This window comes from Carya illinoinensis, chromosome 2 (assembly GCF_018687715.1).
Source record: "Carya illinoinensis cultivar Pawnee chromosome 2, C.illinoinensisPawnee_v1, whole genome shotgun sequence".
In the NCBI taxonomy this organism is placed as follows: Eukaryota; Viridiplantae; Streptophyta; class Magnoliopsida; order Fagales; family Juglandaceae; genus Carya; species Carya illinoinensis.
The window spans coordinates 33,443,614-33,459,643 of record NC_056753.1 but is presented as its reverse complement, the minus strand read 5'-3'; the positions used below and the strand labels follow the sequence as shown (position 1 = coordinate 33,459,643).

The 16,030-nt window shown below is 37.7% G+C and overlaps 3 protein-coding genes across 4 annotated transcripts; 1 reads left to right on the top strand and 2 right to left on the bottom strand.

Moving 5' to 3' along the window:
• Nucleotides 1-2,173: 2,173 nt before the first annotated feature.
• Nucleotides 2,174-4,641, bottom strand: LOC122301128 (glucan endo-1,3-beta-glucosidase 14-like). Of its 2 annotated transcripts, none has more exons than XM_043112235.1 (3): nt 4,452-4,641; nt 2,930-3,972; nt 2,174-2,470 (listed from the first exon to the last, which is right to left on the bottom strand). In XM_043112235.1, exons 1-3 carry the CDS (start codon nt 4,510-4,512, stop codon nt 2,405-2,407), a joined length of 1,170 nt encoding a protein of 389 aa, XP_042968169.1. In that variant the 5' UTR covers nt 4,513-4,641; the 3' UTR covers nt 2,174-2,404. The 2 variants fall into 2 exon arrangements, with proteins under 2 accessions (XP_042968169.1, XP_042968170.1); XM_043112236.1 differs by having other exon boundaries at nt 2,930-3,969; nt 4,452-4,637.
• Nucleotides 4,642-5,733: 1,092 nt separating this feature from the next.
• LOC122301127 (methyl-CpG-binding domain-containing protein 11-like) lies at nt 5,734-8,866 on the bottom strand. The gene is made up of 2 exons (XM_043112234.1): nt 8,606-8,866; nt 5,734-6,909 (listed from the first exon to the last, which is right to left on the bottom strand). Exons 1-2 carry the CDS (start codon nt 8,690-8,692, stop codon nt 6,007-6,009), a joined length of 990 nt encoding a protein of 329 aa, XP_042968168.1. The 5' UTR covers nt 8,693-8,866; the 3' UTR covers nt 5,734-6,006.
• Nucleotides 8,867-11,425: 2,559 nt separating this feature from the next.
• LOC122301126 (G-type lectin S-receptor-like serine/threonine-protein kinase SD2-5) lies at nt 11,426-14,576 on the top strand. Its single transcript, XM_043112233.1, has 2 exons — nt 11,426-11,677; nt 11,968-14,576. The coding sequence occupies exon 2, from the start codon at nt 12,015-12,017 to the stop codon at nt 14,475-14,477; it is 2,463 nt and encodes an 820-aa protein (XP_042968167.1). The 5' UTR covers nt 11,426-11,677; nt 11,968-12,014; the 3' UTR covers nt 14,478-14,576.
• The last annotated feature ends 1,454 nt before the right edge of the window (nt 14,577-16,030 follow it).

The window sequence follows — 16,030 nt, the reverse complement described above, 5'->3', positions numbered from 1 at the left end:
ATTTACATATAAGAGTCTGCTTCTTCATGGTCTTCGTCCATAGGAGCTAAATCATGCAGCATAGTGAACACTAATACCGCGTGGAACCGTTCTACTCTTCTTTTTGGACCACCAAACATTAATTCAACGTAAGGGCTTGGCTGGCAATTAATTAATTTAATTGGTACTGGAAAAACATAATGCAATTAGAACGGTGTGGTGCTGATCTATCTTGATCAGTGCTTGACATGAATACTCTATTAATTGTGATTTTTGTCGAGAGCTTTATGATATATAATTTACTAGGATTAATATTTTTTCCTTTTTGATACTTTTTAGGTTAATTTCATCTTTTTGATCAGGAGATTATTAGGGGTCTGTTGCAATTTATTTATTTATGTTTTGGTAGTTTGGGAGAGTGATTGCAAATACAGTGATAGTGTGAGGAGGATTATGCAATAAGAATCAAGGTTTCTTTGTCATCATTTCCTGCTGTCTTACAATTGGGAGAGTTTCCGCTAAGAGGTTAGATGCGGGGCGGGTGGCGCGCATCTGGCAAACTGCACCCTGCTGCCCCGCCCCTAATTATAAGGAAAGTGCGTCCTCTAAACCAATTTGCAAGCAGAATTTAGATTGTTTTTTAAATAATAGCAGCCTAATTAAATAATTAACGTGAGCTTGAACCCTATTTTTAATAGGAAATGCTAGTGTACCTCTTGGATTTGAACATTAATATATTTTATTTTTAGATATTTAAAAAAGGTACTTCTAATAAATTTATGTATTTTTTTAAATGTAAAAAAAAAATCAAAATGAACTAACGGTATAAGGGTCCTCTCTCCTTCTCTCTCTAGAGAACAAAACCCGATAGACCCCCCAAGAGGGAGGTGGGAGCCTCGGCCTCCCCCTCCCTCCCATCTCTCCGATTACTTTAGGTTGTTTTAAGTACTAAAAATAAGGCTTGAGGTGGCTGTTTAAGGTGGTTTAAGGGCTATTTTGTATGTCTCTCGCGTAGTGGATCTAGAGACCACCTCTGCTCCGAGGTGGTGGTTTTTGTGCTAGCGTTTGGTAGGCATTTGAAACCGGGTTTCGGCGTGAACTTACGAGCTCTGCTTTCATCTAGAAAGAACAGAGGGCTGAAACATGTCCGAGACGGAGGGGTGGCGGCACGAACAGATCGTCCAGCTAAATCGAAACATGCTACCAGCCTTTCCGAGATTCCCTAGTTTGTGTGATGGAGTTTGGTTAGCCTCTGAAGCCGAGTTTCGGCATGAGCTCACGAACTCGGTTCATCTAGAAAAACAGAGGGCTATTCCAAAGCACGCTACTAGCCATTCCGAAGCATGCTATCGGTCATCCGAAGCCATATGCGAGTGGTCCATGAAGCACAACAGCGCGAGAGACGGCAGCATGCTCAAGTGGTGATGGAGGGGCACTCTGCAACTGGGAAGATGCAAAGGAAAAACCAGAAGAGGACGGGTGGTGGTGGCAGAAGAAAGTTGGAAACCCTAACGGGCTGGGCCCCACGTGCACACTAGCTGGGCCTTTTTGGCTTAGTTTGGGCCCACTTGTTTTTACAACCCATTGCCATTTTATTTGTTTTTATGTATTTGCAGTTTTTATTTTTGTTTCGGTTGTTAAAAATAAAAAAGAAATAGGCTAGTGTCCCACTCCTCTTTTGGAGGAATGTGGATGTTTGTCCTACGCCTTTTTGGCGTATTCAAAATTTGGAGGAGGGTAGGTGTTTGTACTCTTCCTCATTGGGAGGAAAGAGTGTGGTTGTACTCCTCCTCCTTGGGAGGGTGGAGCGTGGTTGTACCTTTCTTCTTTAGAAGAAAGGTCGTTTAGCTCTGTTTTAACAGAGCATTTTTTCTACTGATTGTTATCAGGAGAGAAGGTATAGAAGTTTTAGACAATATCCGTCACAAAAAAATTTATTAGCAGGAGAGCCCCTAACAGATGAGCAGTTTGACTGATAATCTAGATTTTCCTGTATTGATTAGTCACAGATGTAATTTCAATTTCAGTGAATGAAATTAAGTCTATTTCAAAAAAAAAAAAAAAATGAATTAACGGTATGGTCTAGCAGTCACCCACATGCAGCAAAGTAGACCGGCCAAACCATTCTCATACATATGTTATATGTAAAGGGGACAGGTGGTCGAAAAAAAAAGGACAAATACTATGTAGTATGTATTGTGGTAAAAAAAAAAATCTTCAATTCTTATATACTACTGTTCCATGAATGAGTGTCTGTACAAGATAAAGTGGCTATACGAGGAGGGGATGTTAGAACTATCGGTATGAATTAATTCAAAGAACCTGAACTCAATTCCCTGAGCTGATAAAAGAAAGCTAGCATCGAACAGATCAAGCAATCGGTATGATTTTTTTGAAGTAATTAATTAATTAATTAATTATGATGTCAAAAAATCAGTAGAAGGATTGCAGCACAGCTTGCAAAAACCAGCGTGTATGATGATCCAGTTTCCTGAAAGCCGAAATATATATTAGAAAATGAATTAAGAAACATGACAAATATTGATTGCAGCTTTCACAGATAATGCTTAAAAATGTCCAAATGTTTTAAGCCAAAGCACCTTTTTTCGAATTTTTCAAACTCAAAGAATGAATTGGATCGGAGCTAAAATGCACCCAATAATCTATAATGATCATTTAAGAAAAGGAAATGTGTAAATCCATTAATCATTACTTATACCAAAAGTTTAAGGGGACGAAAAAGAGATAAGATTTATATCTTAACTAAATAGGGTTGGGATGTTCTGTGTCCAATCAATGACAAGAGTTTCCATGCCTGAAAGAAATATGAGCATCTAGAACTAGAAGATGGCAAAAGAAGAATATGCATAATGAAAATTTTGCATCTATGTGGCCTAGGTGACCGTCCAAACATGAAATTAAAATGTAGGAAGTAGTTAGGAATCCATACCTTGAAAGAGAGCAGAGGCGATGCTGCTGAAGAAGGCTTTAGCCCAGTGAATCCAATATCATATGCAATGCTTCCATCTGCTTTAAACAATCCAAAGTTCCTCTCAGAGGTTCCTCCAGGTTTCAAATTCTCATTGAATAAAGCAAAAACATAAGCCTTCACCGGAATCTTTGGCCTATATGGGGTCCCCTTCTTTTTGGCTAGCCGTTTGCGCAAATTATTGTTGTAAGTTCTTGCATTTTTCACTGAGGCACCTGCTTCACTCTCATCTCCACGAGAAGGCCAACCAGTTTCAGAAACTATGACCTCCATGTTGCCAAACCCAGCTTTTTCTAAAGCAGCATAAGCCGCATCAATCTGGGCATCGAACATGTTATCATAATGTAACTTAGTCTTTGCATCATAAATTCCACGATTTGATTGGAAGAGAGCATATTTGAGGTCAATATGCTCAGGATCACTCATATATGCTAAGAATGGATACGCATTTATGAAAAATGGAGAACCAATCTGCGAGAAGAATTGCAAAAGTGGCTTCATGTATGGAACAGTATCTTCCTTGAAAGTACACGAAGATGGAGGGAAGGAATTAGCAAACACGCCCTGCGAATGTGGGCTTTGTACTTGAACAACCTTGGTCAAGTCCAACCTATCAAGGGCATTGTAAACATTTTTTGCTGCAGGCAGCAACACCTCCCAGAGATCTTGCCGATCTTTACTCGCTAAGATCTCATTCCCGACTGCAATTCCACGTATAGAAGTACCAGGAAGGAAAGGCTGCACATTTTCTTTTATCCAACTCATTGCACGATCCTCGTTTACACTCATCTCTGTCAGAAAATCGTCGCCGAGTCCAACCACTATCTCTATACCAGATCCATTGAAGGCCGTGAGGACTTCATGATTAACGTCATAGATTCTTATGTTTTTAATCTTTGCAGCTTTGAGAAGTGTCACCGCACTTTTCGGTGAAGGTAAATTGTCTGCTACTCTGCCATAGTTTATTCCATACGTCCCCGTGAATGCTTGTGCTGTCAAAGCTGCTAAACAGAAGATACATACAGAGTGCCATTAGCCAATGATTGATCGCCATGATAAGAGAAGAAAGTCTAGATTTTTTTTGTTTTAAATTTATAACAGTCTCAAATATGGGATTTTTACGACATGTGGGGTTCGAATCCCCTAATTAATCCCGCATGCCCAAAAAAAAGTAAATTTATATGATTGTTTTTCAAAATTTAACTTAAGGCTAGATAATAATAATCATTGTCACATTGATGGGCATAAAGAACCCTATTTTTTTATTAAAAAAAATAAAAAATCAATGACAATTTAAACATGTCAAATGCTCTTCATTGAGCTAATTAACCATAGCAGACCTAATCAAATTATAGAGTTTTACCTATGCTCAGGGGAAATGTTTTTAGAGAATTCAGCCTGTAGCTCAGTGGTCATACTACGCAATTCAAACAAGTCATAGTATTCACCATAAAGCTGAAAGCTGACACAGAATGATACGTACCATTCACAGTTGCGATAGAGAAGACAAGAAAAAACGAAAGCCAGAAAGGAGAGAGCGCCATGGTTTGTGTTTGGTGGGCATATTAACAATGAACGAAGAGTCCATTTATAGAAGGGAATTGAGTACGCCGCACTAATTTGTAATCCCAAAAAAGGTAACGTCAACGGAAACGACACCATAAACGATGCTGTGGATGATGCAATGCTTTTCCTTCAGGCATGCCATAGGCTCAAGATTCCAAAGGTGAAGAAAGAAAACAGAAGGAAGAAGATTCTTAGCCTTGTCTGTAGATGATGAATATATATATGTATGTATGTATGTGGTAATTCTCGAAGGGGGCTTAGAATAGATTCTTCCTTTACTCTCACTTTTTCATCTCCCTCTTATAGTGTATACTGATCAGAGTCTTCCTCTCTTATCTCTGCTAAGGTTTTGGAGGGATAGTTAACATACCTTTCGTGGCTAAAGAGGTGTAATTTGAAACTTGGGAGGTGGTGGAACCTTTGGGGTTAGCAGATGGAAACAGAGGTGTCTGGGGGGTTACGACTTTGTGGGGTGTTGGTGTTTAGTGTTCAAACCCCAAAAAAGAAAACTTGATTTCAATTATCGTTTCCTGTTTGGTAGTGCATCTGAAATCGTGTTCTAAAAACACCATTTCAATCGTTTCCTGTTTGGTAGTGCATCTGAAATCGTGTTCTAAAAACACCATTTCACCTAAAATTTATAAGCTCAAATCGAAATTAAGTTCTGGTTGACCACTAAGATTTCTCGAATAAGAATTTTGAGTTTTAAGATTAAATATTAAAATATTATATTTTAATATTATTATTATTTTAGAATTTGAAAAAAAAAAAAAGTTAAATTGTTTATTATATTTTGTATGGAAATTTTAAAAAGTTATAATGATAAAATAAAAATTTTGTGTTTGAGATGAAAATCCTTTGTGGCCAAACAGTACTTAATGTGCTGCGTGAGTTCAAATCAAACAATGGCAAGTTCTCGAACAGTTCTAGAATTTTGTTATCTTTTACGTAAGTTAATGAAAACATCTGTCTAAGGCCAACATACAATTGCCCTTATCCTTGTGAGAGAGAGAGTTTGTGTCAGACAACAACACTAACGTTTTTCTGTCACAATAGTCTCCGCTCTGTTCCACCTGGTCCATGTTCATTCTTGTGTTAGTAATGTTCTGTTCAACCCGATCAGACGTAATGCAAAGTGAATCCCAACCACACACACAAGTAACGGGGCCATCTTATCAGAGGAGAAAACAGGCAGCCCGAGCAAGTAAAATATAAATCACTAACCATGAAGTCACGGAACATGTCTTACAGTCTACAGTCTTGGGTTCCTCCAGATTGTAACAAAAGCTGCAGAATCTAAACCCCCTATTCTATCGTCTACAGCTTCATTCCCCCACATTCAATTAATTCTAGCATCACCAATACTTAAATTACAGTCATCTGAGGAATCCCCAAGTTACAAAGACAAAAATGAAAAGATGGAAGGGGTGTTAACATAAGGGCTAATTGCTAAGGCAGGCAGTACGGTGAATTCAGCAGTTAACCGGGGAGGGTGATGGTCGTTGGAGCACATCAGCAGGCCCCACTTGGTTAACCTTACCATTTTCGATCGCCTCCCCATCATTTTCCTTCGCTTTCTCCTCGGCCTCCACATTGTTCTTGGACAAAGCTTGGTTCTCTTTGATCTCTAACTTGGATGCAGATTCGATTCCATGGGGATTATCTTGCTTTGCTCCCCTATTCGCTTCTACAGTCACAGTATCTGTGTTGTCCTGTTTCTTGTCACTTGTACCATTTGCTTTCTCCACATCATTTTCTCCCTTCACATTTTTAGTATTTTTAGTTGCCCCAGTAGCCATAGTTTCTCCAGCAAAGTTTTCATTGGCTGCTATTGCTGCAACATCTTGCTGTTTAACATTAGCCTCAGCTTGGGTTTTATCCGCACTGGGAGCTTGGGCAGAAGCGTGCCCATCCTTGCCTTCCTCAGCATCAATTTGGAGTTTATCTCCATTCTCTTTTTGCATTTTATCTCCATCCTCAACTGAAGTTTCCTTGGAAACATCTTTCTCCTTCCCAGCTTCTGCATCTTCTTTCTCATCTACCTCCACATCTTGCATATGAATTCCCTTTGAGCCTTCAGTTTCTTCAGGAGCAGCTTCCACTTCTTTGCTGTCCTTCTTTATCCCCAATGATTTTCGGCCACGTTTCCTCAGGGACTCACCCTCTGATGGTGGAGTTGCCTTGACCTTTTCACTGATTCTTGCAGATCTCCTAGGGGTCTCACCAGTACCCCAATCAAACTCTGATATTGCAGGATTACCAGTGTGTGATTTTAGGTACTGCTCCAGTTGTTTTTTGTTATTGATCTCTTCTCCAGTAGGGGCAATGAACATGATTTCATTCTTCCTTGGTGTACCTCCTTTCTTGGGGAAGAACTGAAGGAACAATGAAAGCAGGGGGGTGTAAGTCAAAGTGCCACACGATAAGAATTCCAACCTAAGCACCAAATCAACTGAAATCATGCCTGAATGCTCCCCATCATAAATACGGCATGGTATCATTAAATTTTTTTTATAGGTGGCAATGTATCATTAAATTCAAAAGCATCTTGAAAGAAAGCCCATCTGTACTAACTACTTAAATCGAACATCCTAATCACATAAATCAGAATGTTTCTAACATACCAACCAGTCCCTTCATCAATTGGTTGGAGCAGACAACAATACATGTGGATAAAGACAAAGTTAATTCTGTCTTTGTAAAAGCTAATTCTTTTGAATTTCCACTCCAATGAATTATCAACCAACTGCCCATTTTGCCAAACCTCAACTAAATATTTCAACAAACATCCTAGAGACATCACAGAAACTAATGAAGGGACAGTGAACATTCAGTTTTGAATACTTGGCGAAAAAAGAATTGGAACAAGGAATTGAATATTTAATACCGATAGTCAAACGACACAATTAGTAAGATTTATAACTATAATACATGGCTAGATTGACTAAATCATTCACTGAAACGAAAAAAAGGTAAAAAAGTTAATGAAGCAAATACCAGAGCAAGCAATCATAAAAATAAAAATAAAAAAGAAAAAAGAAAAGAAATACAAACCTTCTGAAGGGAATGACTAGTCAATGATAAATTAGCAGGGTTGGGTGGTGGGTGTATGTATCTCTATATGCATGTGGCACTCGATACAATGACGTTGGTATAGGGGTCCATGAAACTCTCAATCTTCATAATTTAAGTTATTTAAAGAGAACAACTTTGATGTTTGTACACCAATTACTGCATTGTAAGAAGTATACCACAGTCAATCGTTCCAAACAGCAACAACTAACCAAATTCAAGTTTCAATTTTCCTCCCAAAGGTGGTAAAAAAAATCCCCTCAAGGCTTAATTCCTACATAGAAACACGAGTGTCATAAAATACAAAAGCGGTAGAGTTCACAAAGGCTTTAAGCCAAAAGAAAAAATACAAGGATTAGACCAAGAAAGGCATCGCTTGGCCAAAAGGGTGCGACTCTTGGAAAACAAAGCCAGGCACATCATAGTTAATGCAATTTCTGGAGGACAGAGGCAGAAATTCTACAAACCAAGAAACCTCCTTGTCAAGGGAACAAAACTTTCGCATGAATTTTCAACCATCTTCTTCTCCTCTCAAACCAATTTTTCAGAGTGCAAAGTAGTTTATTATAAAATTAGTAACCGAATAAATTATTAGTGAGCTGGTGAAAGGAGTAAACACTTATGCCTTGCTACTAAAAGAAAAGGAGAAGAAAACCCTAAACACAAAATCACTCCCCCGACACAAAATTCAAGCGCAATCCCTAGTCGAAAGAGACAAAAAGAAAAGAAAGCCATATTATCAACCATATTCCACCACATGGTACAGAACACTGACACAAAACAAGCAAAAACCAGATACCAAATTTTACCTACGAGTATAATAGAACAGAAATTTCGAGAAAGCTGAAATCTACGACAGCAAAGTACAAGAATTTATTCTGGGGATAGAGAAAAAGGCTAATTTCTTCCAAGGAGGTGCTGGAAGAGAAAGCTGAAAATTACAATAACAAAGTTGAAGAATTTATTCAGGTAAGAGAGAGAGAAGAGAGAGAGAGAGACCAATTTCTTCCAAGAAGGAGGGGCTGGGAGCTCCACCGAAAGAACATCATCTTGCGCTCCAGCTCCAACTTGTGCTTCCTTCTCCATGTTCACCTGCAAAACAAAGCAAAGCCAAACCCAACTAACCTGCAACGGAGCGTTTGTGGGTGGGTGCGTGCGTGCGTGTGGTGAGAGAGGAGGGTCGGGAAAACCGTTGGGACTCGGGAGTGTGTTAGATAAATCGATTGTCACGTAGTGGAAGGAGGCGTGATAACGTGACCACCAGGAATGAAGTACGCAGTAGGTTATTGGCTACCTTAAAAGCTGACTTTTGCCTCCTCTTCTCTCTCTTTTTTAAAATGCGCTCAAAATTAATATTCAACAGACATATACATTTATTTATTTATATAGAGTTTATATTTTACGGAAATTTATTTTAAATTAACAACATCAATTTTAAATATATATTTATATTATATTATTTAATTTAATTTCTATTCAAATAAATCACACATTTGAAACTGATTACCAAGCTCATTATTTATCATTTCTCCTTTTAATTGCTCTAATTATTTATTTATATATTATATAATAAACAAATATGGGAAATTTGAAATGTGGACCACCGTTGAAGGCGCTGCCGGCTCACGTGGATAATGAGGGCCACCTGTCCCATTTACGTGAAAGGTTTGGGATAACGCGTTTTCTAGTCTTAACAGTTAACAGAATTGGAACAAGCGGGTTCGGTTCCGACCGAACGACCCCACTCTTTTCTTATTTACATTTTTAACCCCCTCCTTCTTTCATAGGAGTCTAGGATGTCACGTTGAACTGTGATAGTACCGTGTGATGTCAAAAATTGACAACTTAGCGGAGCCATGTTGGGCTCTGAACTTGGGCCGGAGTACCAAGGCCCTGCTCAGGTAATCCTAGTGGATCTGGACTATTTACATGGCACAATGGGCCCACCACAACATACTCGCAAATTTCCAATGACCGATCGAAGAGGACTTTTGGGTGCACGTGTTCGATCTTTTCTTGTTTTCAAATAGGAATATAATGGAAGCAGTTGGGGTTTTTCTTAAATCCAATAAAAAGAGATTTGGAGGGATGGCTTTAGTCAACCAAAAAAGAGAAAAAAGCTAGCAAATAATTCAAGTGACTTTCTATATATGTGGGTATGATTAATTACAAATATGTAGTGGGAATCTGGGATCACCTTTTTATATATATTTGCTTTGCTTTCATGAAGGTGGGAACAATGGTTCAAAGTGTTTCAACCAACACGCAGCTTGCTCCTACCTAATCCACTTAATGATTTCCAATTTTTCTTGAAGGTGGGGGCTTTAGTTATCACAATGATTAAGATCTTATCAAAATAAACCTATAAACTTATATGGCTTCACGTGATACGTTAGATTATAAATATTTATAGATTTATTTTTGTAAATTTTGTTGTGGCTTTAGTTATTCTAATATTTTCTACAAAATTATCCTATATAACAAGTTAAAAAATCAAATATTCAATTTATTAACGATGAGAAAATACCAAATGGGTTGTCAAGATTCGTGGATTTCAGTCACAATTAATCTCGCAATTTCACATAACACAATATTAAGGTTCCGTTTAATTACATAATTTAGATGAGATGAAATAAAATGTTTTGAATAGTAATAAATAAAATATTGTTATAATATAATTTTTTAATACTAATTTTATATTGAGATTTTAAAAAATTAAATTATTTATTATATTTTATATGAAGATTTAAAAAAATTATAATGATCAGATAAAATAAAATAAGATAAAATTAAACAATTCAAAATTAGTTGCTTGCTAGATCAAGAGAAGTGTGGATGCATGCGTAGCAATGATCATTGATCGGTGTGATCATGACATCTGCATGATGCATGCCTTCGTATATTTGCATCTTTTTAATTAAAACATATATATTATGTATATTTTAATTTTAAAAAAAAAATCATAAACTAATACAGTTTATTGCCATTCAACAGCATCACCGTCAAAAATAAGAAGGCAACAGATCATGATAAGAAAAAAACGATTCCTAGTCAGCGACAAGACGCTTTGATTGGTTGTGCAAAATTGACTCTTGCAGCTAATTCACGTGTTTTGAAAGTTTTCTCTATCTCATTAAGAGAAAAACCATCCAAGACTGCGACATTTTAGTCCCCAAATCCATGTAATAATACACAAGCATCTCTGTTTGGGTTTGCGTTTCTACTTTCTACCAATTTTAGTCATCTTGTCATGATTGATGTACAACTTAGATGTAGTTTAGATAGCAGGATGAGTCGAAGGCCAGTGGGTTGATTAGCATAATCTGTAGTTTCTAAAATGTTAATTTTAGAACAAATGTCTCGTGCCTCTATACTTTATTGTATTTAATTTAATATTTTATAATATTTATGAAATATATGTAATAAATCCTTTGATGGTACCTTTAATATTACTACTCTATAACTAGGTTAGAAAAGAGCAAAGAAAATAAAAGCAGAGGAGAGAAAAAATAGCTGTATCATTAATGGCAGTGTCAATGAAAAGGGAAAAGAGGGTAGAAAAAAGGCACGAGAGAGAGAGAGGATAGGTAGACAAATACAAGTTAATTTTAGAAAAAATTCTACTATCATTTCTATTCCAAATATTTATTTTTATTTGTTATCTTTTTATTTTTATTTTAATAAATATGCTATGTAAGATTCATAAATAAAACAACTCAATTAATTTAATAAAAATAATAATAATAAATAAAATGTGCGGCAGTGACAGCTGAATATCAAAGCTCTTTAATTCAACAAGGATAATGATAGAAATTACAAGGAATGCAGCACTTTCTCAAGCAAACAGCCAAACACACCACAAGGTTGCAAATTGCATTGCAGCCACCACTAAAAAAATCAACAAGGCAGTTGAAAACATTTAAGTTGTAGACTTGTCTCAACGATTTCCATAGCTGCCAGCCACTGTCTCTCTCGATCTCTAGTTTGCAGATTTAAAAGAAGCTCACTCATCCAGTCATCTTATTCCATCTGTTACAAGTTGAGAAGCTCAGATTTCTGCAACAGACTCAGGTCAGTCATTTCTATGCGCTCTTTTTTCATGTCCGTCTGCGGAGATTTTTCTCCTCATCTGCATCTTTATCTTTTAGTTCTTTTGAATGAATAATTCTATTCTACCTATCAAAAAGGAATGTATAGTTCGATTCTTTAAACTGGGTATAAATTTTTCTCCTTTTGCAATGGCATTTGATGTAGGCGAACTCGAAGAGATATCGTGCGTATCAGTTTCTTTTTTTCTTTTCGTTGCTTTCAAACTTTCTTTTAAACTCTAGGCTGCACTGATCTCTTGTTATGGATATCAGATTTTGGACGGAAATTTCGGCTTGATCTAGCCAAACTCAGAGGATTGATGCAGTTCCAGAAATTTATGGGTTTTTCCCAATTCATAACTTCGTGTCTCTGTTTCCTCCTTGTGTTTGAGAACTGCGCCGCCAGCAATCAACATGTTGGTCAGATTCATCCTGGATTCCAAGCATCTCATAGCCAATGGGAAGAAAATAATGGGCTATTTCTGTCATCCAACAATTCGGCATTCGCTTTGGGCTTTTACACTGCCGTGGATATCGAATTGTTTGTGCTAGTAATCATTCACCTGGGTAGTTCCAAAGTAATTTGGACTGCTAATAGAGGCTTACTGGTTAACAATTTTGACAAGTTTGTCTTCAACGAAAATGGAAATGTGTTTTTGGAAATGGGGGACCGTGTGGTTTGGTCTACAAACACAACAGGGGTAAAGGTTGGAGCCATGGAATTGCGGGACTCAGGAAACTTGGTATTGCTTGCCGAGAATGGAAGTATTCTTTGGCAGAGTTTTAGCCATCCCACTGATACCCTTTTACCTGGACAGGTGTTCCAGGAAGGAATGAAACTTAAAAGCTTTCCCAAACGCACTAACTTGTCTCATTATCTTGAAATCAAGTCAGGTGATATGGTCTTGTATGCCGGTTATGAAACTCCACAACTATATTGGTCCATAACAAAGGATAGCCGGAAAAACAATCAAAATGTCACCAGCGCGGGCGGCGTCCATTCTGCCTCTCTGGTGTTCAATTCATGGAACTTCTATGATCAGAATGGGGTTTTGCTTTGGCAACTTGTCTTCTCTGATAATAATGGTACCAATGCCTTGTGGGCTGCTGTTTTAGGCTCTGATGGCTCAATGTCATTCTATAACCTTCACAAGGGAAAGAGTGTCACTCCCGAGGCAACTAAGATACCTGAAAATTCCTGCAGTGTTCCAGAGCCTTGTGATCCCTATTATGTATGCTACTTTGACAACTGGTGCCAGTGCCCTTCGCTTCTCAAGTCCGAATTTCAATGCAAACCCCCGACTGTCTCAACCTGTAATAGCTCCAAAAGTTCAGTGGAGCTTTTATATGTTGGTGAGAGGCTTACTTATTTTGCACTTGGATTTGTTCAACCCCTTCTGAAATCCAATCTAAATGCATGCCGAGAAGCTTGCCTTTCAAGTTGCTCTTGCCTTGTGCTGTTCTTCGAAAGAACTTCTGGGAGATGCTTTCTTTTTGACCAGATAGGGAGTTTGCAACGCTCTGGTGAAGTTTCTCCTGGTTATATTTCATACATGAAGGTCCCAGGTCGTGGCAATGGTGGACCGAGTCCTGCAAGCAGAGAGGAAAGGAAGCACATTTTATCAGTCATAGTAATTGCTCTTGCAACCATAGTTGCTATTCTTGGTCTACTTTATGTGGGATACTGGTATCACCGCAAAAAGAAGGGATTGTTGGAACATCCTCTAGACAACCTGGACGATGACAATTTCTTGGATAGTCTTTCCGGGGCACCGGTTCGTTTCACTTACAGTGATCTGAGTCGAGCAACCAAGAACTTCACTACAAAGGTTGGTTCAGGCGGGTTTGGCTCAGTCTACCTCGGTGTGCTGCCAGATGGTATCCGCTTGGCAGTGAAAAAATTGGAGGGCATTGGACAGGGGAAGAAAGAATTCAGAGCTGAAGTCTCAATTATAGGGAGTATCCATCATGTCCATCTGGTGAGGCTTAGAGGATTCTGTGCTGAGGGCTCTCACCGGCTTCTTGTCTACGAATACATGGGTAACGGATCCTTAGATAAATGGATCTTTGAGAACAATGTAGGCAATCCCTTGTTGGATTGGGATACGAGATTCAACATTGCAGTGGGTACTGCAAAGGGATTAGCTTATCTCCACGAGGAGTGTGAAGTGAAGATTGTTCATTGCGATATAAAACCTGAAAATGTTCTTCTCGATGACAATTACAATGCCAAAGTATCTGACTTTGGTTTGGCCAAGCTAATGAACCGGGAACAGAGCCATGTTTACACAACGCTAAGGGGTACAAGAGGTTACCTTGCACCCGAATGGATAACAAATTATGCCATATCCGAGAAGAGTGATGTTTACAGCTATGGCATGGTCTTGCTCGAGATCATTGGAGGGAGGAAGAATTACAATACAGGATATTGTTCGGAGAAAGCCTATTTTCCCACTTATGCCTCCAAGATGTTAGAAGAAGGAAAACTGAAAGATATCTTTGATTCTAAGCTGGAGATTGATGAGCAGGATGAAAGGGTTTCCACAGCAATCAAAGTGGCATTGTGGTGTATACAGGAGGAAATGCATTTGAGGCCACCGATGACTAAAGTAGTCCAAATGCTTGAAGGCCTTTGTACCGTGCCTTTGCCTCCAATCTCCTCCCAAGTCAGTTCTTGCTCAAGTTTCCTCAAATGGAGCAGTGACGGGGCTACTTCATCAGGACTGGTCGATTCGAACAGTGAGTTAGCCATGTCAGATATTCGGCTATCAGGCCCAAGATAACGAAAGCTCTTTTCTTTTCCTTTATTTATTTTTTCTAATGGAAATCTAAACATGGCATTTTTGCACTTAGAAGAGTGAGAAGTTTTGTTTTAAGCCTTTCATCTTGTTTCCATTATATGCTCTACAAATTCTCTCTGCTGAACTGATATCAAGATGAATGGCCATGCCACGATGCCATGCCTAGAATTTGTTGCCTTAGGAGATGCTTGACTATCCCCTCACACCCGTGACTAAGCATTCCTATTGCCATACCTAAACTCCTAAACAAAAGCTTCAGAACCATCAAAGTATTTAATGTTGGGGATTCTTAACATGTCTTGGTAACTTATGTTTGGAATACAGACTCACCTCAACACATCTTAAATAAATTATTAATAAAATTCACTATTTTTTTAATTTTTTATAAAAAAATTAAACTCATTTCAACTTATTTTATAGATCATACATTTAAACATATCTTTTAACTTATTTATATTCAAATACATCTTAATAGAATTTATAAAATATTAATATTTATTCATTAATTCAAATTATGTAAATTTATCTCAACATTCAAACTTAATTTAATACGAAGAAGAATATCTGATGAAAGATATATATATATATATATATTAACTATTAATGGTGAAAACCCTAATCACTCTTTTTTACGCACGATCTTTCCTCTGTTCGCATATCTTTAGGTTTCCCCGAAGCCTGTTGTAGCTAGCTAGCAACGTATCACTTTATAAAGTAAAACGTTCTTGTCACTTTTCATTAAATAAAAGAAAATTTCATATACTATATTACCATCATACTTACATTCCACTAAGTAAGATGTAGCACATTTATCACTATTAATTGATCATTTATTGCATACTTCTTTATAATTAAATGGTGATAAATATGTCACATTATTTATAGTGGGATGTAAGTAAGATGGTAGTATAATATATAACATTATTAAGAAAGAAGGGTATTGCAGAATGAAGATACACGATTTCGTATTGAAACCTCCGTATAGTATTTCTCTTTGCAGAACTGCTAGGTACAGTCGAGATATACAATCGGCATGTAATCGGATGTACGAAAAGAATAAAATAAAAATAAAATGGACAAGACAAAAACATCTCTCTCTTTCTTATTTTTCTTCTTTCTCATTTCTCTGTTTTTTTTTTTCTTCTAATCTCTTTCTTGTCTCTATGTCGTAGATGACTAGTAGTTCTGAAATGAAAATTAGGATTTGAAGCTTCGAGCTCCAACCCTTGTCAAAAGTTGGGGGGGGGGGGGGGGGGGGGGGGGGGGGGGGGTACATATGCATCGCCATCCATAATCCCCCACTTTGCCCCTTCACCCATCTTTCTTAGACTCTCAACACCCAAGCCAAGTGTATCTACCCAAATGCTAATAACCTCTCAACCAACTACAAAGCTCTCACTCTGTCTTTCACTTTCTATCTATAAATTTCAGTAGAACTATTGCAGAAAATATTCCAAGACTTCCAGTCTAGATTCCAAGCCGTGTGGCTTTTCGTGTTTTGTTCTTTTTATATTCATCTGCTATCCACATTTACT

Bases quoted from the DNA above. Each gene is read 5' to 3' on its own strand.
- LOC122301126 (XM_043112233.1), top strand. From the start codon at position 12,015: ATGCAGTTCCAGAAATTTATGGGTTTTTCCCAATTCATAACTTCGTGT.
- LOC122301127 (XM_043112234.1), bottom strand. From the start codon at position 8,692: ATGGAGAAGGAAGCACAAGTTGGAGCTGGAGCGCAAGATGATGTTCTT. The intron at 6,910-8,605 runs GTCTCTCTCTCT...TTGTTCCTTCAG, and splicing joins CTCCTTCTTGGAAGAAATTG to TTCTTCCCCAAGAAAGGAGG.
- LOC122301128 (XM_043112235.1), bottom strand. From the start codon at position 4,512: ATGGCGCTCTCTCCTTTCTGGCTTTCGTTTTTTCTTGTCTTCTCTATC. The intron at 3,973-4,451 runs GTACGTATCATT...TCTTCTGTTTAG, and splicing joins CTCTATCGCAACTGTGAATG to CAGCTTTGACAGCACAAGCA. The intron at 2,471-2,929 runs GTATGGATTCCT...TTCGGCTTTCAG, and splicing joins CGCCTCTGCTCTCTTTCAAG to GAAACTGGATCATCATACAC.